This window comes from Chiloscyllium punctatum, chromosome 17, assembly GCF_047496795.1.
Source record: "Chiloscyllium punctatum isolate Juve2018m chromosome 17, sChiPun1.3, whole genome shotgun sequence".
In the NCBI taxonomy this organism is placed as follows: Eukaryota; Metazoa; Chordata; class Chondrichthyes; order Orectolobiformes; family Hemiscylliidae; genus Chiloscyllium; species Chiloscyllium punctatum.
This window is the reverse complement of record NC_092755.1, coordinates 60,189,151-60,216,367: the sequence shown is the minus strand read 5'-3', so window position 1 is coordinate 60,216,367 and position 27,217 is coordinate 60,189,151. Positions and strand designations below refer to the sequence as shown.

Sequence of the window (27,217 nt, the reverse complement as noted above, 5' to 3'; positions counted from 1 at the left end):
TCTGTTGAACACATTGGGTGGTTCGCATGTGGAATGAACTTCCTGAGGAAATGGTGGATGTGGGGACAAATACAATGTTTAAAGGACATTTGGATACGTACATGAATAGGAAAGGTGTAGAGGGATATGGGCCAGGAGCAAGCAGGTGGGACTAGTTTAGTTTGGGATTGTGTTCAACATGGGACTAGTTGGACCAAAGGGTCTGTTTCCGTGCTGTATGACTCTAGGACTTTTTGACTTCTCGCTGCCTAAAAAAGGCAACCAAAGGAATCAAAGACCCCTTCCATCCCAGTTATAATCTCTTCCAACCTTTTACAAAAGTGTAAACACATGAACCAACAGATTCAAGAACAGCTTATTCCCCACTGTTATCAGACTTCTGAATGAACCTCTCAAATTTCAAATTTAATGTTGACTTCACTGTTTGTTCACCTTCTCTGCAGCTGTAACATTGTATTCCTCGCTCTGTTCTATTACCCTAATGTGCTTTGTATGTTGTGATTGGCCTATACTGCACACAAAACAAAACATTTCACCGTACCTTGGTACATGTGACAATAACAATAAATCAAATCCAAAGATGGTGGGCAGGCCCACTCTGTCACGGTTACACATCTCATTCTTGGTGGTGGGGAAACAGAGCCCTATGAAGTCAGTGGTAGGAATGGACTTACATGGGGAGCCAATAGGACCTCTTCCTGCACTGTAGATCCTGTCTCATTCTATGTCTGCTGTGTTGTTTTCTCATTTTGCAGTTGAATCAAGGCTCCGAGGATCCACTAAAACGGCCAGTGGTTTATGTCAAAGGTGTCGATGCAGTGAGATTAATGAACATCGTTAACAAGCAGAAAGTGGCGCGAGCACGAATCCAACATCGACCGCCACGGGTAGGGAGAAACAAAGCATCAGACTTTCCGTCCAGTTCAATTTTACCTGAATTTGAACAAGGACCTCTCTGGATGCAGAGAGCCCATGCAAATAATTTCTAAGTACAGCTGAGTACTGTTTTGTAACTGCAATTTATGTTTTGCATTATTGTATCCATCAATGTGCACATTGGTTGGTAGGAAGTAAAAAGGTGTTCAGACTGTCAGGTCTGCTATTTCCAATGAGCATGCGCAATTTGCCCCATCATCGACCTCTGTCCAATCTATTTCATCACACAAAGAAAATTCTACCTGAGTACTGCAGGGGCATAACCCATTCTCACAGCTTCAATTTGAATCAAATCAGAAGTCGCACAACATCAAGTGATGGTCCAATAGATTTATTTGAAATCACAAGCATTTCAGAGCACAGCTCTTTCATCAACTGGTGAAGGAGCAGCGCTGCAAAAGCTTGTGATTTCAAATAAATCTATTGGACTATAACCTGGTGTTGTGTGACTTCTGATTTTGTCCATCCCAGTCCAACATCAGCACCTCCACATCATTTGAGCCTGCAGCTGATCACAGGCATAAATCTAGCCCCCTTCCAAAGCCAACCTTAGCACCAGATTCTTAAAATCATCTCACAGGTGTGATACTGTGGATTTCGGTGACATTTAGAGCATTAATTAAATGGTAGGCACTGGTGATGACTTTGGGTGACTTGATGAGTCTCAACTGGTCTTGTATTTCATTTTGATGGCTTAGATATCTGGAGACGGCTGCCTACTCAGAGAGTTATGGTGTGTTTCTGTACATGGTGATCCAGTTCTTTAACACCTCCTCCAACCAAGGGTTTCAAGTGGTCCCAAGAGATTAGATGACAAATATACCAGGATGATTTCCGATACTGAGTTGCTTCCTTGAATGAATGATTGAGTCAGGGAAGAGCAGTGCAAAAATATGCAAAGGGAATTCACCAGGAATACCCAGGAATGTGACCGATGAAAGATAATCAGAGTTCTGGTCAACTTTTTTGCTCTGGAGTGGGTCCCATATTGGAACATTCTTTTCTTCAAAGGAATAGCTGGGGATCAACATTTAATCTTTGCTCAAGTTTCATCATGAAAGGTGAATATTTCTGAAGCCAAGGATGAAAGTGTGGAGCCAAATTCTATAGAAAGGTACACAGAGAAACAGTGAGGGGTGGGGTGAAGGGGAGGGAGCTGTAAGGAATGTGGGATAAAAATGTAGATTATTGAGTACTGAGCAAGTATGTTCCACTTTGAATTGAATTCCTTCATCATATTGGAACCTTACAGAGCACATTAAACACATGAGGTAAGAGAATAAGTTCTTCAGATTTTTAGCTAACACCCTCAATTTATGAGCGATGACAGCTCATTAGTCTTACCCGTTTCTATTGTGAGTTATTTATAACTCAGTGCATGTGTAAGAAAACTTTTACTCAGATTTAATTTCATGCCTTTTGTGATTCCAAGTTTGCTGATGGCTGTCACAATTGAGCTCATAGCTTGCTTTCCTCAATACTGGCCTTTTGGCTCCATTCTATTTGACTTTGAAAAAAAAATTCTTTTGGTTTGGATTACTACGCTTTATGCTTTTCCTTTCATCAGGGAGATGTTTTTCACTTTTTCCACAGAAGGGATAATTCCACCTTTTTTTTTCTGAAATGGAAAGTGGGAGGTTTGAAAATATATATTTCTTCGTGATGTGGTTTGATTTCTCCCGTGTGCTGCTGTGGCTCTCGCCTTGCTCTAGGTACTGTTTTGCCACAGGCTCTACTGTCTGCCTTGATTGATAAGTTGAATTAATGATCAAAAGAATATTTTCACTGGTTAGTAGCGCTGGACCCACCAAATAGCTACAGGCTGCAAGCAAGACCCTTTCTAGTCACAGCTGTAAAAGAATAAGTGTGGCGGCATTTTGGTTTATCAAAATGTAATTATGTAAATGGCTTAAAATTGTTTAATCAACTGAAGTAGTGAGATGTCTAGATTTCATCTCTCTCCTGAGATATGAAACAGTCAATTTCAGCTGGTGAAATGTACTTAGAGTCACAGAAATGTACAGCACAGAAACAGACCCTTCAGTCCATCTCGTCCATGCCGACACGATATCCCAATCCAATCTAGTCCCCACCTGCCAGCACCAAGCCCATATCCCTCCAAACCCTTCCTATTCATATACCCATCCAGATGCCTTTTCAATGTTGCAATTGTACCAGCCTCCACCATTTCTTCTGGCAGCTCATTCCATACACGTATCAGAGCTGAAAAATGTGTTGCTGGAAAAGCGCAGCAGGTCAGGCAGCATCCAAGGAGCAGGAGAATCAACGTTTCGGGCATGAGCCCTTCTTCTGGAATCTGTAGGAATCCTGAAGAAGGGCTCATGCCCGAAACGTCGATTCTCCTGCTCCTTGGATGCTGCCTGACCTGCTGCGCTTTTCCAGCAACACATTTTCAGCTCTGATCTCCAGCATCTGCAGTCCTCACTTTCTCCATACACGTATCACCCTCTGTGTGAAAACGTTGCTTCTTAGGTCTCTTTTATATTGATAGATCCAATCTACATTTTAAAAAAAAACACTTATTAGTTTGCAGCTCTATCTCAGCCACTTCTAACGGTCCGGCAAAATAGACTTCTGTCATATTCCAAGCTTTATCCAAGACTGTAGCTCATGAATTGCAAATAACACAATTCAATAAAATGGATCAGAAACGCTGCCACCCAAAGGAAAATTGTAGGCAGCATTTCATGGATGGATATTTCGAGGGGCTCCGAAGCATCGTGCATGAGAACGCTGTACTTTTCATTTTTGAGACCAGATCTTTAATGGAGCTCCCTCTTGCCCTTAATGCCTTTCCAGATCAGAAGTTAGACAAGTTTGAATGGGTTGAGTCCAAAAACAAAAGAGGTATTAACCCTCTGAGGAAGCTGAGCTCTGCGTAAAAAGCTACTGACAATCCAAAGGCATTCACAAAGATGACTGGTGTAAGAATAAGAATACCTCACACAATGCTGTCCTGAGATTTGAACTGAGATACAACATTGAGATGGAGCAAGGAAGTATTGTTTTACATCTAACCTGGATAATACCTGACTGGCCAGGGCAGGGTGGGTGGGGTTTGGTGGGGAGTAATGACAACATTGGTATGCTTGACTTTGAAAATTGAACTCTGGTTTGAGAACTTTGAACACATTTTAACATGACCAATAATTGCCACCATCTCTAGACTCCCAATGTAATGTATTAGAAAGCATTTCCAGAGTATAGCGAGGAATTATTTTGGGGGTTGGCAGAATGCCAAGGAATGTGGAGCAAGTTCTCAGGAAGCAAAACTGGGATCATTTCCCTTGGGGGGAGGGTGGGGGGGGGGCTCAACTTTATGGATTGGCTCTGCTGTGTCTGTGTTCGGTTAGGCAGAAAGATGTAAAATAGTGGTATAACGGGCAAAATAAAGACGAGCCCACTGCCTTTTTGCCCAGCATCTGATTTGTACCCCACAAGCCAATAGGGGAGATGATGAATGAAATTGCCAGCGACTTGCCATTTTAAAAAGATAATTAATGGGCAATTGAGCTTGTTAGCCAACTAACTGACCCAAATATCTCTCTTCCAATGGCTTAACATAGTCGGTGTGGACAGGAGGGCAGATCTAGGTAGATGTTTTCTCCATGTCCTGGTTAAAAGGTGGCAGTGTTACTCCCTTTACTCTTTACCACTATGTCACCAAAATCCATTTTCCCTTTCCTTTCCGTTCCAGCAGCTGGGATTTCTTTGGGTTCAGGCACCCACAGCTTGTCTTCATCTAAGAAAAGCCTGATTGCAGTCCCAGCAATGGACACTGCCATGTTCTGGCGCTGCTGAGACTGCTAGAGCTGTTGGCCAATTAGATTGCTGATGAGCTCTTGAGGATGAGACCTCTTCTCAGTGAGGGGCGGAAATTCCATGTTCCTCGATTTCAGGCTTCCCACCGTGATGTCTTGTTGCTGGGTGGCCTTGTTTAATAAGTATCAGCTGGCAACTGACAGATTTCTAAAATGATCCCATTTCATCACCAAGTGTATTTAAGTTTTATCAGATTAATTGGTTCCATAAGCAGCCTGTAGCTAATCTAAATGGAAGAGCAAGCACGCCTAACCTTTTCACCAGGCGAGGTGTGAACTATTACGGGTGTCTTCTGAAGCTAAAAGAGTATAAATCTTTCTCTTCATTAAGCTCATTCTTTTTAATTGCTTGGGTCCTGTTTTGCAACAGTCCTAAACACTTTTTTGTCCCCAAAAATGCCTTCACTTCCTTTGACTTCTTTTATATTATAGTTTTATAGCTACTATTCTCAGTGGTTAGATAACTAACCCCAATGCTTTTCTTTTGGAGTTATGCAAACAACCAGTGTAATAAAGTGAAAAGTGTAATCATTTCACAGTCTACTTCATCAAGTCAATGGATGTGGGAAACATTGTCTATTAATTTATGGGATTTGGGTGTTGTTGGCTAGGCCATCAACCCTAACTGCCCTGAAGAAGGTGATGGTGAGCTGAGACTGGAACTGCTGCTTTCCTCGGATTACAGGGACAATGGCAATGCTGTTTAGGAAAAGAGTTCCAGGATCTTGACAGTGAAGGAACAGCTATACAATTCCAAGTCAGAATGGTGTGTGCCTTAGAGGGAACTTCCAGGTGATGTTTCATTTCATGTGTTGCCCTTCTAAGTGGTAGGCATTGCTGGTTTGGAAAGTGCTGTCAGAGGAGCCTTAGTGAGTTGCTGCAGCACACCTTGTAATTAATAGACACTATGGATATTGTTCATCAGTGGGAAGGGATTTGTAAAACTTGGGATCGTATTAAATTTGGAAATACAAATAAGATATTTCCCGAATTACTTTAAGTGCCTCCCTTAGGGCAGCACGATGGCTCAGTGGTTAGCACTTGCGCCCTCACAGCACTGGGGTTCCATTCCAGCCTTGGGCGACTGTCTGTGTGGAGTTTTCAAATTCTCCACATGGCTGAGTGAGTTTTCTCCAGGTGCTCAAGTTTCCTCCCACAGTCCAAAGGTGCGCAGTTGGATGGTCATGCTAAATTGTCCGTACGTCCAGGGAGTGCAGGCTAGGTGCGTTAGCCAGTGAAAAGTGTGGGGTTACAAGGATGAGGTGGTGGGGGGGGGGGTCTGGGTCTGGGTGGGACGCTGTTCAGAGGGTTAGTGCAGACTTGATAGACCAAATAGTGTCTTTCCACACTGTAGGGATTCTGTAGCACTGGGGCATATTAAACAAAATGTCAGTATCTGAAATGGTCTCTCAATGAAATTCCCAACATTATGGGAAACCAAGAACATTGTGCGCTTTGCAAAAACAAAGAATTCATCAAACATCAGAACCCAAGGACTTGTAGTCACTTGGGTTCAACATTTATAAAAATTCTTTTATCTTGCTCCAATTTAGTCATTCTTATTCAAGTGGTTTGGTCTGGGGTTCAGTTCGCAGCTGGTGTCTCAACAAGTGTCCATTCCTTTATCTGTCAGCACTGGCAGGTACTTCAAAGATTGCAAGGCCCATTGCAGTTCCGGCCCAGTGTCCTTGCAATCCTGTTGACCTGCTGGGAGTTACCAGACAGTGACTAGCTGTGGAAACCCAGGCTAAAATCCCACTCTCATCCCTGACCTCGTGCTGATGAGGCCTACTATATCAATCTGTATCACTGTCCCGATTTAATTTACCCAATGCAATGTGGAGCAAGGATCTAACATATTTATTTGTTCTTTGTACATCATTTCCCCACTGTGACCTGCACTTTCCAATTGTCAGGAAAATTTTGTTTAAGCAAAACCAAAAGATATTCTACAGTTCTCGTATATATAGAGATTGCCCCAGTCTAGCTTCATTGAGAGTTATTACATGTTATTTTAAACAAGCTCCATTTGAGAGTCATGTAGAATTTATATCTATAAATGCACATCAAAAGTAAAATGACTGGAAAGCGAAACAATATGTTCACATAAGAAGGCTAATTGTTAGCTTTTAACTTTAGTCTTTCTAACAAAAAAGAGCTGAAGCTTTTATCTGAGCAAAATCTAATAATTCATTGTAGTTAGTGCCCATTGTATGGATAAGCCATATTTTGTAACGAGAGAGCCTGTGGTAACAGTTCAAATACATAATAGACCTTATAGTTGTATTAAAATGCAAGGTTGGGGGTAAAATGGAATGAAGCTGTATGGAGAGAGGGGTTATGATAATGTGAATTTAACACTTTACATTCAGGGTCTCTCACCCAACAACTTGTCTGCATATTGTGATGCTGATTTTCACAGACCCAAGGCAAATGGGAATGAGAGGAAGTCGATCAGTCTCTTGAGTCTGTACCACTCAGTTCAATTATGGCTGGTTTGTAACTTAGTCCAGTTTACTGCAATGGTTTGTTGTACTTTGACACCCTTACCAAAGAAAATCGAATGATCTTAGTCTTGAATTGTCCAGTTATCTGAACCACATTTGGTGGAGACAATTCCAGATTTCCTCAAGCCTTTAGTAGTGTGAAAAAGTCCTTCCTAATTTCTGTCCTGGATGTGTGGCCTCAATGCTAGTATTGTGTATGAACCCCAGTCCAGCTTCTTATTTTTTTCCCCATTAGAGGAAGTAGTTTTTCATTACTTAGCATGCCAAATCCATTTAAAACCCCTTGATCAGGTCATCCCTCAATTTTCCTTTATTTAAGGGAATGCAACTAAAGTTCATGCGACCTGCTGTATAAAATGCCTCCCAAAGTCCCACTATCATTCCAAGAAATGGATAATAGACCTATTGTGAGGTACGGTATATTCTTCATTAATTGTAGTGCCTAGATCTTGTCATAATTCCTGACCCCAATACTGCAGATATGTTTAGACAACAATAGCACAGTTCTTTGATTGATACACCCCCAGCCCCACCTCAAACATCAAACAATCCTTTCAATTCACTCTGCCACAGTAAAACTCAGGCCTCTGATCTGCATTTTTCCAGCCTCCTTAGCTATGAGATCATCAGTTGTTAAGCCCATGTTAAATTCTGGTTTGTTTTAACAGCTGAAGTCATTATGAATGCTTCGCCCAATGGTAACAAATAGAAGTTTAAAAAAAAACTGTTCTTTTAAAGCAAGATTGAGTAAAACCAAAGAATCATGCAGCCCAGAAGAAGGCCATTCGGTCCATGGCAACTGTGCTAACCCTTTGAAAGAGCTTTTCCAATCACTTCTACACCCCTGCTCTTCCCCGATAGCCCTGCAAAGATTTCCATTCAGGTACGTTTCCAATTCCCATTTTCAAGTTACTGCTGAATTTGCTTCCACCACCCTTTCAGGAAGCGCATTCTAGAGCATTCGTCTTGTATTTTTAAAAAAAGTATCTGTACTACCTACTATACCTTAATTCTCTACCAACTGTTTATTAACTACCTTCCAAGTAGAAACAGTTTCTTCAAAATCCCTTAATCTACAACAATCCCTCAGAATTTTGAATGCTTATATTAAATCTTCCCATAATCTTTCCTGATGTAACATTAATAACCACAACGTTTGTGGTCTCTGCACTAAATTGATCCCTTCTTATGGATGGAAAATCAAAAGTAAGTTGTAGCAAGGTGGTCATCAGTGCCTACAGCAAACCAGTATTATACCAAATAGAATGACTCTTTTCTTTTTTTTAAAAAAAGAAGCAAAATATCAAAGATGCTGGAAACTCAGAATTCAGAAATTGCTGGAAATATACCTGGTGTCTGGCAGCATGTGAGGAGAAGAAAGCACAGTTCATGAGTCTGATTCGTCCCAAGCATGAGAAATGCAAGTTGGCCCATTTTCTGACTTCTGAAACCAAAGGTTGTCACGTATGCTCAGGTCCCCATACTTTCATCATCCAGGGATGTGGGTGGGCATTGTTTGGATTTCCAATATTCTAAATCAACTTTGGAAGAATTCCAGCACCTGGGCATACTGGTTAGGAGGTGTGTCTTGGTTCACTGATAATTGGTTACTGCTTTCTAACCTCGTTCTTCTGGTGCTTAATCTTCTACCACCCATGCCTCACTCGCACCCATCTTATTTCCCAGTTACTATATATGTTTTAAATCTATCCCATTTAGCACACAACACCACAGAGAGTATCCTCAACGTGAAGATTAGACTTTGTCTCCACGTGAACTGTGCAGTGGTCACTCCTGCCAGTACTCACTCAGATAGATCTGCAGCCAGAGGATTGGTGAGAATAAGGTCAAGTATGTTTTCCCTCCTGCTTAGTTGCCTTACCACCTGCCTGTCATTGGTCCGGTCTAGAAGCTATATCCTATAGGATTTGACAGTGGTGCTGATGAGGCACACTTGGTGATGGACATTGAAGAATACATTCAATAGCCTTGCCACCCTCAGTACTTGCTGCTTTTGCTGTTCAGCTTGGATTACTGATTCACCAGCTATGGGGAGGTTTGGTGGGTGGGGGGAGGGGGGGGGGGGTGGAAGTGGAAGGGAGAGATGGGGGAGGAAAGGATAATTGACAAGAGGTTTCCTTGCCCATCTTTGATCTGATACCATGCTCTGTCCAGTCTCTCCTTGCCTACATCACTGTTTCTTCCAATCCCCCTGTCATTTTCAGTTTCCAAACTTTTATCCACCACTGTCTCCTTTTCACCAGGACTGTCCTCAACACCTTCATTCCCCACCAGGGCAGTCTGACATTTTTCCGCTGTGTCCTTGAATGGAGCCCCAACTAGATTAAATCCACCACATGGCTATTGTTTACTATCTTTTTGATTTAATATTACTTCTGACCACACATTAGATGGTAATCTCAAAATAACTGTGAGAGTGTTGTCCTGAACAGTAGAATTGACCTAGGTAATTACTGCCAATATATATGGTTCACAGTTGAGAGCAGGCAAAAAAGAGTTTTATTTGGGGGGTTAAATTGATCAACCTAAACTTTATGTGGTCTGGCTTATATTTTGCTCTGTGTTGTTGTGCATTCAACTCTTTGTCACTGGTCTGCTGCACTCGAAATCGATGTGTTTATAAAAGCAAAGAGGACTGGAATATAACTGAATATTCCAGAAAGTCAGGGTCTTGCCTGTAGCACCCAGGTTCAAAACCTGTATCAGTCCAGCAAGAAAATATCCTTCCCCTACTTGATCGTTGCAACTAAAGCCCATCTGTTGCTGGAATCAGGGCAGTTTAAGGCTATGCTAATGAACACATATGATTCCAAGACCCATGCAGCACTGCAAAGAGGTGTTGCCATGATGTATGTCGAGAATTGAACTAGAGGCACACAAAAGCTTGCTATCAGGGTCCTACCTGCTGCTGCAAGCCATATGTCAGTGTTCTGAATCAGCTCAGAGAGGCCGATAGAGAACATCAGTTTCCAAACTTCCCAGAATCATCTAACCATTATCCAGTCGAACATCCTCCCAAACCGTGTTGTTGCAGTGACTTCCCCTGCAAGCTGATGTACTGGTATGTGATGAATCCTTGGGAACTCGATAAAGGGCTGCTGGAATCACCCTTGCATTCCGTCCTGTCACAGAGCTTTGTCATTGCTCTTTCTCCACTCATTCATCTCCCTTTCACTGTCTCAACCATTCCTTAAAACCTATCATCTCTCTGACCATTTCCAATTCTAATGAAAAGCCATTGGTCTGTTGCATTAATTCTGTACCTCTTTCCACAGAAGCTGACTCTCTCATTTAATACTTCCAGCATTGTTGTAATGCCACTTCAAGTTTTCAAGTTATTTGTGCGTAGGGTGTGGAAAGCCTATGACTGGCCTGTCAGACCCAGTCTGTTTTTACATTACCTTGCCACCCTCCCAAGATCACAAAGCTTCCATTGTTTTCTGTAATGTTTCTTCACCATCGTTCCTATGAATCGCCTCAGGGTGGTTTACTATGTTAAAGGCAGTACATGAATGAGAATGGCTTGCTTCAAAAATAAAATCCCACCTGCAACTCAAGAGTAAAAATGCAGGCTTTTAATAACTTGACTGCTGCACCCCTGATCCTGAAGGACCAGCATTGTAATGTCTCAAACCTCACACTTGCACTCCTCCGAACCCATGCTTCCCCCCACAACCCTTCACATTGAGCCCCAGCTTGCTTGTAGAGAGAAATTAGTCACTTCAATTGAAGCAGGTAAGTCAGGGAGACACAAATGCCTGGCTACAGTACTAGCCTGAGGACGTGGTCTTAACCATACCTGACCCTGTCCCTTACAAACCCACCTCCAACAAGTCCTGCTCGATAACAATCAGCAGCAAGAGTCCTGCATCCTTCGCCAAAAGGGTCCTGGAGCAATCCCACAGAGCGATCCACTAACTCCACACAGACCACTGATTGACCCCGGGGACCGTAATTTAGTTTAAGTGAACATCAAAGGCAATCTATTTGGCTTCAGACTCTTATGCATAATATCATATTTAACATTCCTACAGAGGCTTGAGCACAGATTAATCGACAGCTGGTATTTATAAAGCTCTGCAAGCCAGCCGAAAGACAATTAGTTGGAAACTATTTTACTGGATGTTCTCTTATCTCTAAATTATCTACAAACACATTCAACATCACAAAGCTCTGGCTTTTCCTGTCTTTCTGATGACACGGTCTTACTGTGCCAGCTATAACGACAATAGCAAGATGACTGATCAGATAGAAGGCAACTTCCACCTTCACTCTATGTAAAAGAAGCTGTTGAGTCCATGTATAAAAAAAAGACGCGCCAAAGACACAATTAATTTTAAAGTAAAGCAATAGTCTGCCAAGATGGATGCTTAACAATGGAAAGTTAGCATCAGATTGACAATTAAGGATTTAGGAGTGTCTTAGGAAAATGCAAAGCCCGTCACAAACCACTTTTTCAGATAGAATATCCTTTTCTATGGGCTGTTGTGGCAGAGTGGTAGCGTCCCTACCTCGGGGCTGGAAGATGTGGGTTTAACTCCCACCTGCATCAGAGATGCCTGAACAGGTTGGCTTCTCGTGCTGCATGAGGACAAAGCTCGGATGAGTTGTTGTCAACATCATGTTGCGTCTGTTGGCTCAGTTTCAATCCCATTTCGATGGGATTTCAGGGGTAACTTGGCAGACATGAGGTAATCACTTTTATATCAGGTTGATTAGAATGTGACCTCTCCAAATCTCCAAGAGTTGTCTATTTACAGGAGATGATTGGCCAAACTAACCCTTCAGACTTGACTTCTTCAAGGCTGGTGCCGAGCTGAGAGAACGATCTGACTGAATGATCAAGCAACAACTTGTGTCACAGAATCATTATCAGCTGATATCCCAGACTTCTATATCAGTGGGCAGGGCAGGATAGATGCAAGGGCACAGTGAATGAGACCATCTCTGGAAGTCTTTCAAGTTGACCCTGAGCCCCACGGATATTCAGTTAAAACAACATTGAGCAGGCTTCTTGCAAATTGCCACCTTGCCCACTGTTCCTTCATTCCTCACCCCAAAGTGATAAGCCAGTCTGCACATCGAGCACGGCAGCATGCAGTGGCAGTCAAAACTAAGCAAGCTGAGACCTGATCATTACAACTGCCAAACTGAGCCTGCATCAAGTGGTCAGGAAATCAAGGACTAAAATACATCACGTAACCTGTCAAACTACATCTATTGACAATAGCATTGTAGAAATAGACCATATAAAGACAAATTTGTGTCTTCACCAGCTGGATATTCTCCTTTAAATATGTAGTGCCACACTGTCACCCTATAAAGGAGGGCAGACTGAGGAGCAGCACAAGACTGTGTATCATTAAGGCGCTGTGACACACTAGCAGCAGCTAAATTACATTCTGCCACATTTATCAATCCAGGGTTATGATAGAAAATGCGGTATTTGTTTGGATGGCTGTATCGTACTGGTTTTCATGACAATCAGCATACACTGGGCATGCATTTCCACTGCTTCCATCACCAATTCAACAAGAAATTGCAGTAAGAAGTGCCTTTTACATTATAATGCAACTGGCTGCCCCACAACCTGTCTTGATGGCCATGAGGCTGAACTACAGGTATGTAGTCTGAGTATTTGGACAGTCCCTCTCCGAGGATTTGTACCATGAAGAAAACCAAGAGCAGCAATGCTGTGTGAACTTTCCATCAAGGTCACACACCACCCTGCCTTGGAGATATACCACCATTACTTCACCAAGGCTGCGTCCATTCCTAATTGTACACTATTTTGGGAGTGCTGTCATGACAAGGATTGCAGTGGTTGAAGGAGATTGCTTATAAACGCTTCCACCAGAACACCCAGAGATGGGAAATAATTGCAGTTTTTCAGTGTTGTCCACGTCCCAAGGATCCATAAGACATAGGAGTGGAAGTAAGGCCATTCAACCCATCGAGTCCACTCCGCCATTAAGTCATGGCTGGTGGGAATTTCAACTCCACTTACCAGCACTCTCCCTTTAGCCCTTAGTTCCTTGCGAGATCAAGAATTTATCAATCTCTGCCTTGAAGATGTTTAATGTCCTGCCCTACACTGCACTCCGTGGCAATGAATTCCACAGGCCCACCACTCTCAGGCTGAAGAAATGTCTGCTCATTTCCGCTTTAAATTGACCCCCTCTAATTCTAAGGTGGTGTCCATAGATCCTAGTCTCCCTCCTAACAGAAACAACTTCCCAGCATTCTTTCTAAGCCATGCATTATCTTGTAAGTTTCTATTAGATCTCCCCTGAACCTTCTAAACTCTAATGAATACAATCCCAAGATCCTCAGCCATTCATCATATGTTAGGCCTACCATTCCAGAATCCACTCTGTGAATAGTTGGGAATGTCTGTTGCTCAATTGTAGGAATTTCTCCAGTTCTTCAAGTACCTTTCCTGTGTATTCTTTGATCATTCTCCTGCTCTGCTGGTCCTGCTGATTTCAGATGTGCTCTCATTATAGACTCTTTCGTTTTAACACCAAAGCTGCCTTCCTGATAGGCCTCCTACCTCCACTGTGTCAGCAGAACTCCTGCATTATTGTTTTCCTTGGACAGTCAAGAGCATAAATAAGACCAGAATTGGTGCTGGTCACCTCAAAAGTTAAGGCAATTTTTATCAAAGTTAGCGGCTCCAGTATTTACCTGACAAAATGCACACAGCAGCTTATCATGTAGCCACAGTTAGCCCCCAGATGGAGTTGTCTTCTGCACTTCACTATGAATCAAAGTTTTGACTCATTTCAGTCCAGGTTTCGAAAGCATTGATTACTTGCCTTGTTCCCCCATCTCCCTATTCCAGCCTGTTGCCATAGCGCAAAATTAGTAAGCCCCAAATTGGATTGGTAGAAATTTTATCGTTCCATCCCCACTGCCGTTAAGCTATGCAGAGTAAACTCCAGAAAAGCCAACTTTGCATCTATTATCATAAGCTCCCTTAAAAGACAGCTGGGTTAACAATAGGTACTGACAATGATCACAGTAAGTATCCTATACATAGACGATCAAATGTACTATTAATTGATACATGCCGATCTCCCATGGGAATGGTATCTGTGGAATGTGATTCATTATAGTTGTCATGTAAGTTGTGACTTTAGATTGATATCCTGGAGTTTAGAGGAATTAGTTTGAGGATTTGGGGAAGGAATTACATTCCTTTTCCACGTAATTAAAGAAAAAAAATCAATGAAAATGAATTGGCAATTATTTTCTCATTCATTTAAAATCATATCATAACATACAATGAGGGCCATGCCATGTGCTGTAAACAAGCCATCCTCTGTCTCTTCTTTATAAGAACAAGGAACACTTATTCCTGAAGGAAGTGCCTCTTTAATTAGACAACTCAATTGAGCAATTAGAGAAAATATATTTGCATATTCCATTATAAATAAGAATTGCCGTTAATTATAGTGATATCTGCCACCAAGCTAGTCTCAATAAAAGACACTGCTCTGTTGTAAGAGTTGACTGCTACGTTAGTATTGCTGAAGTATACAGTGCTTTTGACCTAATTTTCTGATCCTTTCATGAAAAGATTTTTTAAAAACCCCTCCTCAATGATTTCTCCAGTTCTGCAGGGGTAAAGAATGGCACAGAAGAGTAACTGAAACATTAATTTGACGCTCTGTCTGCCAAACCTTGCTGCGAAATTAAAATGCATGCGGGTTGACATGAAAGATGTGTTCATGACAGGAGAATGCCTTTGAAATGTGTTTCTCAGACTGATGAATAACTCTGACTGAAGCTTTACTATGCAGTTAGGCCTCCACCTGCTGGCCAATGTGCTTCAAAGCTGAGCTGTCTCTTCATTATTCACCAAACTGTTCCATTGCAATGCTGAATTAAAGATAATACTTTAATGCGTGATTGATTTTACTCTTCAAATGTGCATGAATTAATATTCTTTTAGATTTGTAATTCAAGGCTGGAGTTTCTTTCTGTTTGTTTGAAGAGTTTGAAACCCAATTAATGAGCACTGCGTAACTGATCCCTGCAATAGTACATTTTTAAGATGCAATGTTTGTTTCATTCAGTGGACCATCCTTGAAAAGATTGCTTTGTTGTATTACTCCCTGCTGAATAGCTGACTTGAACATTATCACAGGATCATAACCTGAGAAACAGGTCACATCGCATAACGAGTCTGTATAGTATGTTTCTGATCCAAATTCCCCTGCTCACCCCAACACCTTTAATTTTCCTTTTTTTTCCAAAGATCTATCCAATTTCTTTTCAAACGTTCGTAGATTCTGTGTCTGTAGAAAATTGTGTACAAAATTCTGCCTACTAACCTATAGGGGGGTGATTAGAACTCTTGTTTCCAGAGAATTAATATGGGGCACACACCCCTGCCAAGGAAGGCTCAATGGACCTGAAGCATTTGATTTCTGTCCACAGATGCTGCCAGACCTGCTGAGCTTTTCCAGCAATTTCTGTTTTTGTTTCTGGTTTTCAGCATCTGCATTCTTTTTTAGTTTTTAATTTAATATGGGGCCCCTGGGTTATCTGTCCAGTAATGTCATTATGTTACCAGCTGCTTTAGTTTCCCTTGATACTGCTCTGGACTATGTTAACGGTGAAGATCAATGGTCAAAGTTGCAAACTTTCTTGTTTGATAGTGCTCCAATCCGTGCTACGTTATACACTCACTAACTGGGCTAGAAAGGCATCATTTTTGGGAGCCATTTGCTGAAGATTCAGTGCTGCCATGCCATTTTCCAAAACTATTCCTCCCCTTGTGCATTAAGGAGGCAGCTGAACATGACCCAATCCAAGATCCTGATAAATCCATATTCAATTTGAACAATTTGGATAAAGAAGTGATCTGATGGGCCTGTTCCCTGAGAAGTGATAGGAACCCTTGAGATAATTTTTAACTTCTCCATAATCAGAGTCACTACTTTCCTCAGTGACTAAGTCTGTTTTCGATGTAGGAAATTAAGGATTGACAAAATATTTACCGTTCTTATAGGATTGCATTTCGTAGTTGTCATCAACCTGAAATATTAACTGTTTCTCTTTCCATAGATGCTGCCAGACCTGCTGAGTATTTCAGTATTTTCTGTTCTTATTTCAGATTTCCCAGCATCTGCAGTATTTTGCTTTGCATGGGGGAATTTGATATCTGTATTGTCTCTCTCTCAATGTGCAGTGATGGTTACTGAGCTGCCACTACTGATGGTAGAGGGAATTAGAAATATCCACAGAAAGTATATTAGCACAGCATTAAAGGCCGATGCAATAGCAAAGGTGAGTGCATCTTTAGGACAACGCTGCTATTGTTTTGTGTCATCGTTATTGCAATATTTGTGGCTGATGCTGATCGATGTTTACAATATTATAGTTCTGTTAACAATAATGTGAATAACAGCAGCTATTAACATATCACTTCCCTTCTATCTTATCAGCAGCCCACAGAATACTTTGACATGGGGATTTTCCTGGCTTTCTTTGTGGTGGTATCTCTGGTGTGTCTGGTTCTACTCATTAAAATCAAACTCAAGCAACGCAGGAGTCAGGTAAGAATTCTACATCATTTAAGCTCTCAGCTGATTGTATCAGTATGAATTATTTAACAACTTTGGAAACTTCCAAACCTGAATGGTCTCAACCTCTACCAACTCAAATGAGTTTGAACTTAGAAGATCAAAAATGATTGGGCAATTCAGATTGAGCTACCCTATAATGTCTGTAAATATACTCCGCGACTCAGCGGAATTAGGAACTCTCAACAAGTTAGACATGAAGCTGGAAAAATACTTGGAGAAAAAGGATCGAATGAAGTATGTGTGAGAGGGATACATTGACTTCGGACATGAATGTCAAAACAGACAAAATCAGACTAGCCATCCATCCTGCACTTCTGATATTTGTTTCTACTGATTTCAACAGAACTGAAATGTAGAAGAGATGTGTAAATGGGAGAGGAGTCCATGTTATTCCAATTTATGCTATTGCTACTAATTATAAAACAAAACTTTTCTTTCTGAACTTTGGTACGAGCACCAATCTTTTGATGTTTTTTGAAAATAGATCCAAGAGTAGGTTTGGGAGGTCTTAGAATAGCTAAAATATTGATGATCACCTGATGAAGGAGCAGCGCTCCGAAAGCTAGTGCTTCCAAATAAACCTGTTGGACTATAACCTGGGGTTGTGTGACTTTTAACTTTGTACGCCCCAGTCCAACACCGACATCTCCAAATCATAAAATATTCATGAGCTGCGACTGCAGCATAAGAAGGGAGTTTTAACCTTTTGAAGAAACATGTGCAGTTTTAGGTGTTTCTCTTCAGCTTAGATATCTTCTTCCCTTCCTGCATAACAGCTTGCTTTGCATGCTACAAAAGCAGCTTTATTGGGGTAAATGCATTTGCCTGGAGTGAGATTGAAGTAGAAGACCTGTCTCTCAAGGAATCTTGTGTCATGCTGACATATGTAAACAGAAGAACTTCAGCCTGACTGTTGTATGGTATCCCTACAAGTCCCTTCACTGTTTGTATCTACTGTTTGCATTTCCAATATAGCCCCTATACATCTTAATAAACACAGCTGACTCTAGGACTACATGCTAGGGTCTTCTCATTTTCACATTAAGTATCCAGGAGTGTGATACCTGCTGAGGTGAGACAGCCCACTGCACCTTCTAGCGATCAGTCAGCTGATTGGCTACCACTTGGCTTACTGCCAGGGGGCGTTGCTCACTTGGATCTGCCATTTTTGGATTACCCAGTGCTTGATGGCTGTGTGGTAAAGGTCATGGCTATTGCCAGGAGGAAACAGCTCGATTTGACAGCAAGAAGACTGGCCCCTAGAGGGCACTTCTGGATTGCCACAGGGCATGTCTGGACTTCTAGGAGGATGGATCACTATCGAAACTCTCAAAGTGTTTTTGAGAGTTTCTGGGGTTGGAATTTCAGGGTGTATCAAAAGAGAGGGTGATGCAAAATGTATCTATCGACCCACTAAGAGAGAAAAGGCATACGATTCTGTCACGCACGGTAAACCTCAGAGACCTTGCCCAGCTGTGACAGTGACTTTCTTTGGTTTGAATCCTGATCGTTGAGATTTTCTGCACAAAGTGAAGCATTTGTTGTGAGGACTGAAGCACACGCACCTACATGGGCTTTGGCTGATGTACTGTGCAGTTTGAAATTCAAAAGACTCGGTTAACCTTGAAACACCGATCTGAACCTCGTTTTAAAATAAACACGGGTGGATAGAAGAGATGCCATTAATTCCACGTGGGTATAATCGGGACAGGGGACTGTGACAAAACCAAATCAGGAGTACTCTCAGTTTGTTCAGGGGATGTCCCAGTGAGTCACTAAAACTAGGTATGCTTTGCTTGCCCCTGTATACTCAGTTACAGAACTTTAACCAGGGCAATGAAGAATGCCTCAGTTAACCTCTACATCCCTTGGTGAAATAGCTACTAATTGACATTCAATGACTCCATCTCTATTGCTGGAAGTGTAACTATATGAACAGCCAGCAGTAAGACTTTGAATTGCAGTCTTGTGCCCCGTTGCTGAATAAGCGAATAATAATAACAAGAATAATAAACAACATTTATTGTTAAAGTTCATGTATGATTAATGGACACTTGGGGAAATTGACAGGGTATCTCTGGTTCCTATGGGACCATACGCCAGCAAGACTGCAATTGGCAAACATCTGATGCGCGAGAGGATAGTTATATCGAAGTTAAAGCTGAGTTGTATACATGTGCTATAGTCAAGTAATCATGAGTGTAAATATCTCATGAAGCCTAATAGAATATTGCCAGCATTGCTTAAATGGTAAGTTGGTTGAAACTAGCATAGGATAGCACCACAGCTGAGTGCAAGGGCAAGGTGAAGTAGAGAGATTATGTAGTGTTGACATTACTAGATTAAGAATCAAAGACCCACGTTTGTGCTCTCAGTCTCTCTACTTTATGTAATGGTGAGTGTAAGAGTATTATCCATTGATGCAAAACAAAACTCATTTGGTTCAAGATGGTCCTTATCTGGTGTGGTCAACATCTGCCTCTTGATCCACAGTAATGCAGACTATATTCACTCTCATCTGAAATGACTTGGCAAGCCAGTTAGCTCAAGGGCAATGAGGGATGGGCATCAATTGCTCGCCTCGGTGATAATGCCACATTCCATCAAAGACCACTTTTTAAAAAAATAACATTGAGGTGGTAGTGGTTAGAGCTTGGTGTTTCAGAGTCTGTAGGAGCATTAGAAGATTAAGGCTTTGAGGAATTTTATGTTTTCTGCTTCTCGTAATAAATATGTCTGTAACCAAAGTTTGGCTGAAATGAGTTACCTAGGAGTTTTCTGTCCTGCTGCAGAGCTCAATGAATAGAATGGCAGTACAAGCGCTGGAGAAGATGGAGACAAGAAAATTCAAATCCAAGAGCAAAGCTCCTAGAGAAGGCAGCTGTGCTGCTTCAGACACACTCAGTAGCAGTTCCACATCAGACTGCGCTATCTGCTTGGAGAGATACGTCGATGGAGAGGTGGATAATGTTTCTTTTATTTGGAAGCTGGCTTCAGTTTGATTGACAGTGTTTACAAAACAATGTGATTATTTCGAATTTTTCAGAACCGCAATCGACTCAGTTAGCATCAAAGTTTTACGAAAATAAAATTTTGTGCGGACTTTTCATTTTGATCAGAAATAGTAAATCCCCAATTTTCATTGATTTGCCAGAAAATTCTAGAACGTTAGAGAGCCTTAACTTTTCTCTTTAATAATAGAAAAGACTTAATGAAGTATTCATGTGAATCAGGCTCCACTTTCAATTGTGTCGGACAATGTCTACTGCCTAATTTGCCAGTGAGTGTCCCATGGAACAAAGGCAATATTGCATTATGGTTATGGATGGATTGTTAATGTCACATTTGGGACTGTGTGCCATGCTTTTTGTAAGCAATATGATTTGAGAATCAATATTCTCTTTACAATTACAACATTTGTGTACAAGTCAGTGCAGCCAGTGAGTGAAGTTTTCCATCTTGGATCAGAATGTCAGTGCTGGGATTAGCCAGTAGTGTCTGTGTGACAAGGCTGCAGGAGAACAGGGAACAACACTGCGTAGGGGAGGACAGAGCAAGATGAATCATGTGCATTGTCGAAATGAAAAGCAAACCAGGTGAGGGCCTTCGGCCATTTTTCTCCCGAGATGTGAAGCAAAGGGAAATGCACTCACTTTAAGCCAGCAAAACAAAAATGAAGTTTGAAGCCTGTACACCAGATGGCAGTTTTGAGAGTTAAATAAAAAGGAAACAAAGTGAGATGAGAAGACATTGAGATGAGGTCAGTCAGTATGGATGTGCAGCTATATGAGTATTTGAATATAGAGTATGATCTGTGACCGAGAAAGTTGGCCATCCAAGAATCTTGTCAGTTATTGAATTCAGAGTGAAGTGGTGCCTGTAGTATCTTCTCAGTGTGGGAAAGGGATGGTAAGGGGAAGGCACAAGTGTTTGTTACCTGCCTTTCTTTTGCCTGAGCAGGGGGACTGAAGTTAACCAGGATGTGATTCAAATGTACTCTTTTCTTGATGAGGTACTCTGACCTATCGATTCCATTTCTTTCATTTGAAATATAATTGGACTTCATCCTAGAGATTCCTTCCACAAGCAGCATTTAGTGCTGACCTTTTTTGTTCTCAGTTTGTAGAGAAGGCAAAAACTCTGTTCATTTGTACTTCAACGAAAGTACTTTGTAATGCCCTATACAGGTAATTAGAAGCACTTTTTAATTCCCATTTATGTTGCTTAAATTCTGTGAACAGTTTTGTCAGTGAATGGGTAATAGCTCTCACCCCTGTTAGTCAGTCAAACATGGCTTTTCTTTCAATGAATGAATGGTGATTTGCTGTCTCTGGTATTTTACAGTGGATAATACGGTATTAGTGAGTTTTGAGAAGATTTGAAAACAAACCTTCCAGCTCAGTGAGCTAACTTACATGCTTATAATACAGTAATATTCTTTATTTAACTCACTGCCTTTTTGAATAGCTTTGCTACATTCTTTTAGCACATTCGGCTTCTGCTTGAAAATGTTGCAGCCCCTTTTCTAAGCGCTGATCCTCTTGTTGACAGGAGCTGCGAGTCATTCCATGCACACACCGGTTTCACAAGAAATGTGTGGACCCCTGGCTCCTCCAGCATCATACATGTCCGCACTGCAGGCACAACATCATCGGTAAGTCCACCCTCACCAAGCTCAGGAGAGCCTCCTAGCCTTTTTCCTGCAGGTCAGGCGATGACACTCTTACCTATTTTAGCCGTTGAGTTTTGAATTTGAGAAAATAAAGAGGGCCAAGGACCTGCCAGGTGATGGGGGTTGGGTAACAGTGGAGCAACGTGTCTAATAAGAATCTCTTGTGACATAGCTCCACATAGGCTGGTATCCATCACCAAGTTTCCCTATATTTACATGTGAACAGCCCTTGACTTTAGATTAGATTAGATTCTCTCAGCATGGAAACAGGCCCTTCGGCCCAACAAGTCCACACCGACCCTCCGAAGAGTAACCCACCCAGACCCATTTCCCTCTGATTCTGGGCGATTTAGAATGACCATTTCACCTGACCTGCACCTCTTTGGACTGCCTCATTCAGAGTCAGATGCCAAACTGTCAGTATCTCTGACATTCACCCTTTATATCAGTCAGCCAGGGCTCCCTGATTGGAGCAGATTGGCGCTGTTAATCCGGGAATTCATATTCTATGAGGTCCAGCAGAATGATCTCCTTACAATCACTACATCTTGCTCTGGTCCTGGGATCCATTTTGGGGTTGGATTAGTTCATGCTGGTTGGGGAACATCCACAGGTCTAAGTGGAATCCATTTTGGGCTTGGTGATCTGACAGACATTTGAAATACTAAGGGTGCAGCCCGTGTAGAGGATGTGACTTTGTGAGGCGGATTTGGTATGGGGCTTGGGGGTATTTGGAGCGTGCTTTGTGACCCGGTCCAGTGCCCCACTTCTGGGGATGCAGAATTGAGCCAGAGGCCGTTTACACACTGGTACATCTGATCTGTTCAGGAAAACAGCTCCCAAGGATCTGGGTGGGGTTCTACTGGCTGAGTGCACTCCCAGGCTGGAAGAGACATGAATGACTTTGTTTGGGCTGGTTGGAAGTTCCACTCCCTACGGGGTCATCAGGAACTCCCATTGAAGGCAGGGAACAGGCATATCACAGTCTGAGTGTAACTTGTGACCCTTAAGATAGAGTTAACGGAGCCGTGGTGTCTGAGTGCTGGGATTGGAAATGCACAAACCGCAGTCGTCTTTGCACACGCTAAACAGGATCACCAGCAATTACATTGTTACAGTGCTATTGACTCCCCACAGCCACTTCAAAAATACTGATTCCTGATAAAAGACACCGTTTAAATACACGTTATCTAATTTCGAGAGGGCATAAACTGACAATGCAGCCTAATAACTTGACGATTCAGCAAGTATGGCATGTCTCTCTTTATTCAGCTGGACATATGAGGTTGAGATTAGTTCACGCTGGGTGGGGAACATTCACGGGTCTGAATGGAATCCCTCATCCTTCACTGACACTGATTGCGAAGCTTTCCATTCTCCTACAATGCACTTGACACATAAGTAACTAAAATATTTAAGTTGGTTGGAATGAGAAAAGGGAAATTTGCACAGCCCTGAACTGGCCAGTTGATATCTCTCCAGGATTCCCACAAAAAAGGTTCAGTCAGCGACAAATGTCACCAATAAACATAAAATAACCCAGTCTTTGTTCCTCATCCATCTATATTCATGTATTTTATCCTGGAATTTTAGACCATTTTCCAGAGAAGGATTTTGGGAAAAGGGCACATTTGAAATGGAGAGCTTTTGGATTGAAGCCTATTGGCGTGGTTTTTTTATTATTATGATGCTACTGGTCTGTTGCCCAAGAACCAATTCATTAGCTTCTCTCAGCAGTCATTTCATATCTCTGGCCCGTTGTGTAGGAAAGTTTCTATTCATCGCAGATCATTAACTGGAGATATATGAAAACATGAGACATGGCCTGGCTGCCAAACTGGGGCTCTGGCGGAGGTTGCGAGGGGCAGTTTCAGTGCAGAACATTACCCCGGCAAACTTTGGCTGGCTTCAGAAGGAGATTGGAGAGTAGAATAAAGTGGTTGGAAGTTACTTTGCTTTATTTAGTTAAGGTGACCCACCCTCATGGGGGAAGCGCAGTGTGCTGGCTATTTCTTATTGTCACTGGAGGACAAATTGAGGTGATTCAGATCCACTGAAGTTCATTATAGCTGTGCAGTTTATTGTGAGTGAAAGCAGCTCAACTGGTCTCCTCTCACCAAGTGTTTTATTAGCCCTGCTTTCGAAGAGACCAGAGCAGACATTTCGTGGAAGCCCAGAAGATGGAGTTCTGGTCACAGGATTAGTACAAATGAATGCTGGGCTACCCAAGCTTATAGTCAAGCACTGAGCATGCCCACTAACCATAAGACACTCAAGTGCAATGCATTTTGGATAGTAGTGCACCCAGAGTGAATTAGCCCCTGGGTTTCCTCCTGTCTGATTTTCTTGTCAGTGTTGTAGCATTTTAAAATGATCAGGTCATACAAAGGTGCAACAGATTCAGTGAGGCAACCAACTTGTTCTAGGTAGTACTGGTTCAAGGGGAACTGTTGGCCAGGATATTTGATCTTTGTTCAATGTCTGTGCTGAGAAACAATGGTGCAACATTCCCTCAACATTGCACGCCAACCTGAATGAGTTCCAGTCAATCAGTGGCATTGTTGAGCTTGGGAATGGGCAGCATGGAGTGGGGGTGGTCAGCATTCTAAATATGCTGCCACTGACACATAGACAGAGAGGGAGTGAAAGTGACCCCATCACTCTACAGTTTGGTGCTTCAAGACCAGCAGAAGCCTTGAGTCCAGAAACCACTTGTCCCTCACCACATCTCTAAATTAAGATTTGAAGATACTGAATTGTAACCGGGAAGAGATTGGTCAGCTCAGTTAGCTGGATGGCTGCTTTTCAGCAGAGCGTGGGTTCAGTTCCCACCTTCTCAAACCTGCCCCTCACCTGAGGAGGCTAAGCCACTACCAATCACCTCTTTCAAATGAGAACGCAGCCCTGTGGTCCAGTAGGACTAGGACAGCTTTACGTACAATAGCAACATGCTGTTGAGACCTAAGGGCAATATAAAGGAGGAGGTGACGATCTAGTGGTATTATCACTGGACTATTAATCCAGAAATTTAGGTAATGTTCTGGGAACCTGGGTTCAAATCCCACCAAGGCAGATTGTGGAATTTGAATTCAATTAAAAAACAGTCTGGAATTAAGAGACTAATGATAACCATGAATCCTTGTCAATTATCGGAAAACATATATCTGGTTCAGTAATGTCCTCTAGAGAGGAAAACTGCCATCCTTACCTGGTCTGGCCTACCTGTGACTCCAGACCAATGTGGTTGACTCTTAACTGCCCTCTGGCAATTAGAGATGAGCTAAATGATGCCCTCATCCTGTAAATCAATGAGAAAACAAAATGAAAACCAGGATACAACTGATAAGAAGCAGCCATATGCTCAGTCAATGTTAACAAGATGGCAGCTTTGACACTGAAATCTGTAACAGTATGAAACATTGCTTACCACTGCCACTTTCTCTCCACAGAGCGAAAGAAGGAAAGCAATGGCCCTATTTGCATGGAAGCTGAGAGCCAAGGCCGCAGCAGGCAGCGAGTGGTGCTTCCTGTCCACTACCCTGGGCGTGTTCACAGGACCAGCCAGCTGACCACGTACCCCACCAGGACCAGCATGGACCCACGTGGAAATCCTGTCACTGTGCTAACAGTGGACCAGCACAGTGACCAGGGCCTATACCCCGCAGCACAGTCAAGCTCCTATGTCAGGAGTTACCCGCCCGTCCACAGCCTGAGCACTCATCATTGTAACTTGGAACATCGGGCCTATCCTCAGGCCCATGGCCTCAGGAGGCCAAAATTTAGTGGGCGGAGCTACTCGAGGGCAGCTTGCTTTTCCCAATATGAAACCATGTATCAACATTACTACATTCAAGGACTCAGCTATCCCCAGACAGAATCTCAGGCGGGGATTGTTAATCATAAGGGGGCCTCCCGTGCATTTCAGTCCAGTGGTAGCATGCTGTATCCCACTGTGGTTCACATTCCACCATCCTCCCAGCTAGACGGAGGCAGCACCTCAAGCTTCAGCTGTTACCACGGTCATCGATCAGTCTGCAGCGGTTACCTGGCAGACTGCCCCGGCAGTGACAGCAGTAGCAGTAGTAGTAGTAGCTCGAGGCAGTGCCACTGTTCCTCCAGTGACTCCATGTTGGACTGCACCGAGGTCAGCAACCAGGGCGTCTACGGCAGCTGTTCAACCTTCCGCAGCTCCCTGAGCAGTGACTACGACCCCTACGTCTATCGTAGCCGCAGCCCCTGCTGGGCCCTGGACTCAGCTTCAGGCAGGGGAGGGCGCCCTTTGACCCCGGGCCCTCAGGAGGATGAGCTGCCGGCCTACAGCTGCCCGTCACCCGGTGGCGAAGGCAGGCTGCTCCAGGCCCCATCGCCGGGAGACCAGCTGTCAAACTGCAGCATGGACATGAACTACAGCAGCCATTCCTCACTGGAGTACAGGGATTCGAACGCTTCTACCTCAGAAGGTAGGCCCGACTGCTCCTCTGGGTCTACTATGGACAGTACGCAGAGCTGGTGTGGGCCGGAGGTGGCTGGGGCAGCCGCTCCTCAGCAGGCCTGTGCTCGTTGTTTCGGCGAAACCAATCCTCTGGACTGCAAGGGGGCCGAGGACTGGCGAGTAGAGGGTCACTGCTTCTCGCTGCTGAGCGGGCGGCACTGTGACGAGTGTGGGACAAGCGCGGATTCTCGGGCCGCATCACAGAGTTTGTACAGTGTTCCCCACACGGGCCCCTTGTGCCGGACTGAGGCGGGCAATTACGAGGGCCTGCCCTGTTGTTACTATGAGGAGAAACGGGCGCGACGTGGCAGCCATTTTGCCGAGGACTATGCAGTCAGTGTGCAGTACACCCTGGCCGACGAGTCGCAGCACGACTACTACCCAGCCTCCTCCTCCTCCATCTCCGCCAACCTCCCCGGCCTCTGCGAGCTGAGCCAGCGCATTCCCATAATCCCCGAGGACACAGACGGCGACACAGCCACGTCTCAGGATTGCGAGGCCACCAAGCTCTGCAGGCCGGGGGCCGCGCCCTTGGAGCCGGAGAGAACACGGAGAGCCAGCCTGCCCCCTCTCACAGGCCTGCCTGACCAAGAGGCCGCCTTTCAGAACATTTGCTCTGGGCTGCACGAGTCTACGATGAGAGGTCATTCAGCAGGTAAGCCTTGGAATCCAACAAACACAAGACTAAGGCACTCAGCCCTGCTCTCCCATTCAATAAGATCTTGGCTAATCTGATTTTTACTCCAACTCTGCATTCTTGTATATAGGGCAACCTCGTTTATCTAAATGACACGGACAGGGAGTGTTTTGTTCGAATAACACAGTTTACCCAAGCATCAGGACCTTGAGATCTTGTTTGGATAATTCAAAATTTGTTTAATTGATGTTCGGATAACAGAGGTTGTACTCTACCTCCAATAATCCCCTTTGTAACCAAGAATCTAATTACCTCTGCCTTAAAAATATTTAAAGATTTTGAAACCGGTGCCTTTTGAGGAAGGGAATTCCAAAGAGAGTTTGGACTCCTGAGAGAAAAGAGAGTTTGCTCATCTCTGTTTTAAATGTGTGCTCGCTTCTTCATTTTATACAATGCTTAAGCTGAGTATTTTGAAACCGTGATTAAACTGATGAGTGGCGATACCCAGGGGCGT

At 43.1% G+C, this 27,217-nt stretch overlaps 1 protein-coding gene across 3 annotated transcripts in view; it reads left to right on the top strand.

Moving 5' to 3' along the window:
* Positions 1–27,217, top strand: part of znrf3 (zinc and ring finger 3) — a 279,248-nt gene that overhangs the window by 241,736 nt on the left and 10,295 nt on the right. The window contains exons 1-6 of one of the 3 annotated variants that reach the window (XM_072587283.1): positions 788–887; positions 16,506–16,603; positions 16,762–16,872; positions 19,695–19,862; positions 21,454–21,556; positions 25,024–26,721. In XM_072587283.1, coding sequence (XP_072443384.1) covers positions 16,508–16,603; positions 16,762–16,872; positions 19,695–19,862; positions 21,454–21,556; positions 25,024–26,721 — 2,176 coding nt within the window. In that variant the 5' untranslated portion in view covers positions 788–887; positions 16,506–16,507. Of the gene's footprint in view, positions 1–755; positions 888–16,505; positions 16,604–16,761; positions 16,873–19,694; positions 19,863–21,453; positions 21,557–25,023; positions 26,722–27,217 lie in introns of those variants that run through there. The other 2 variants (XM_072587282.1, XM_072587281.1) reach the window with 2 other exon arrangements.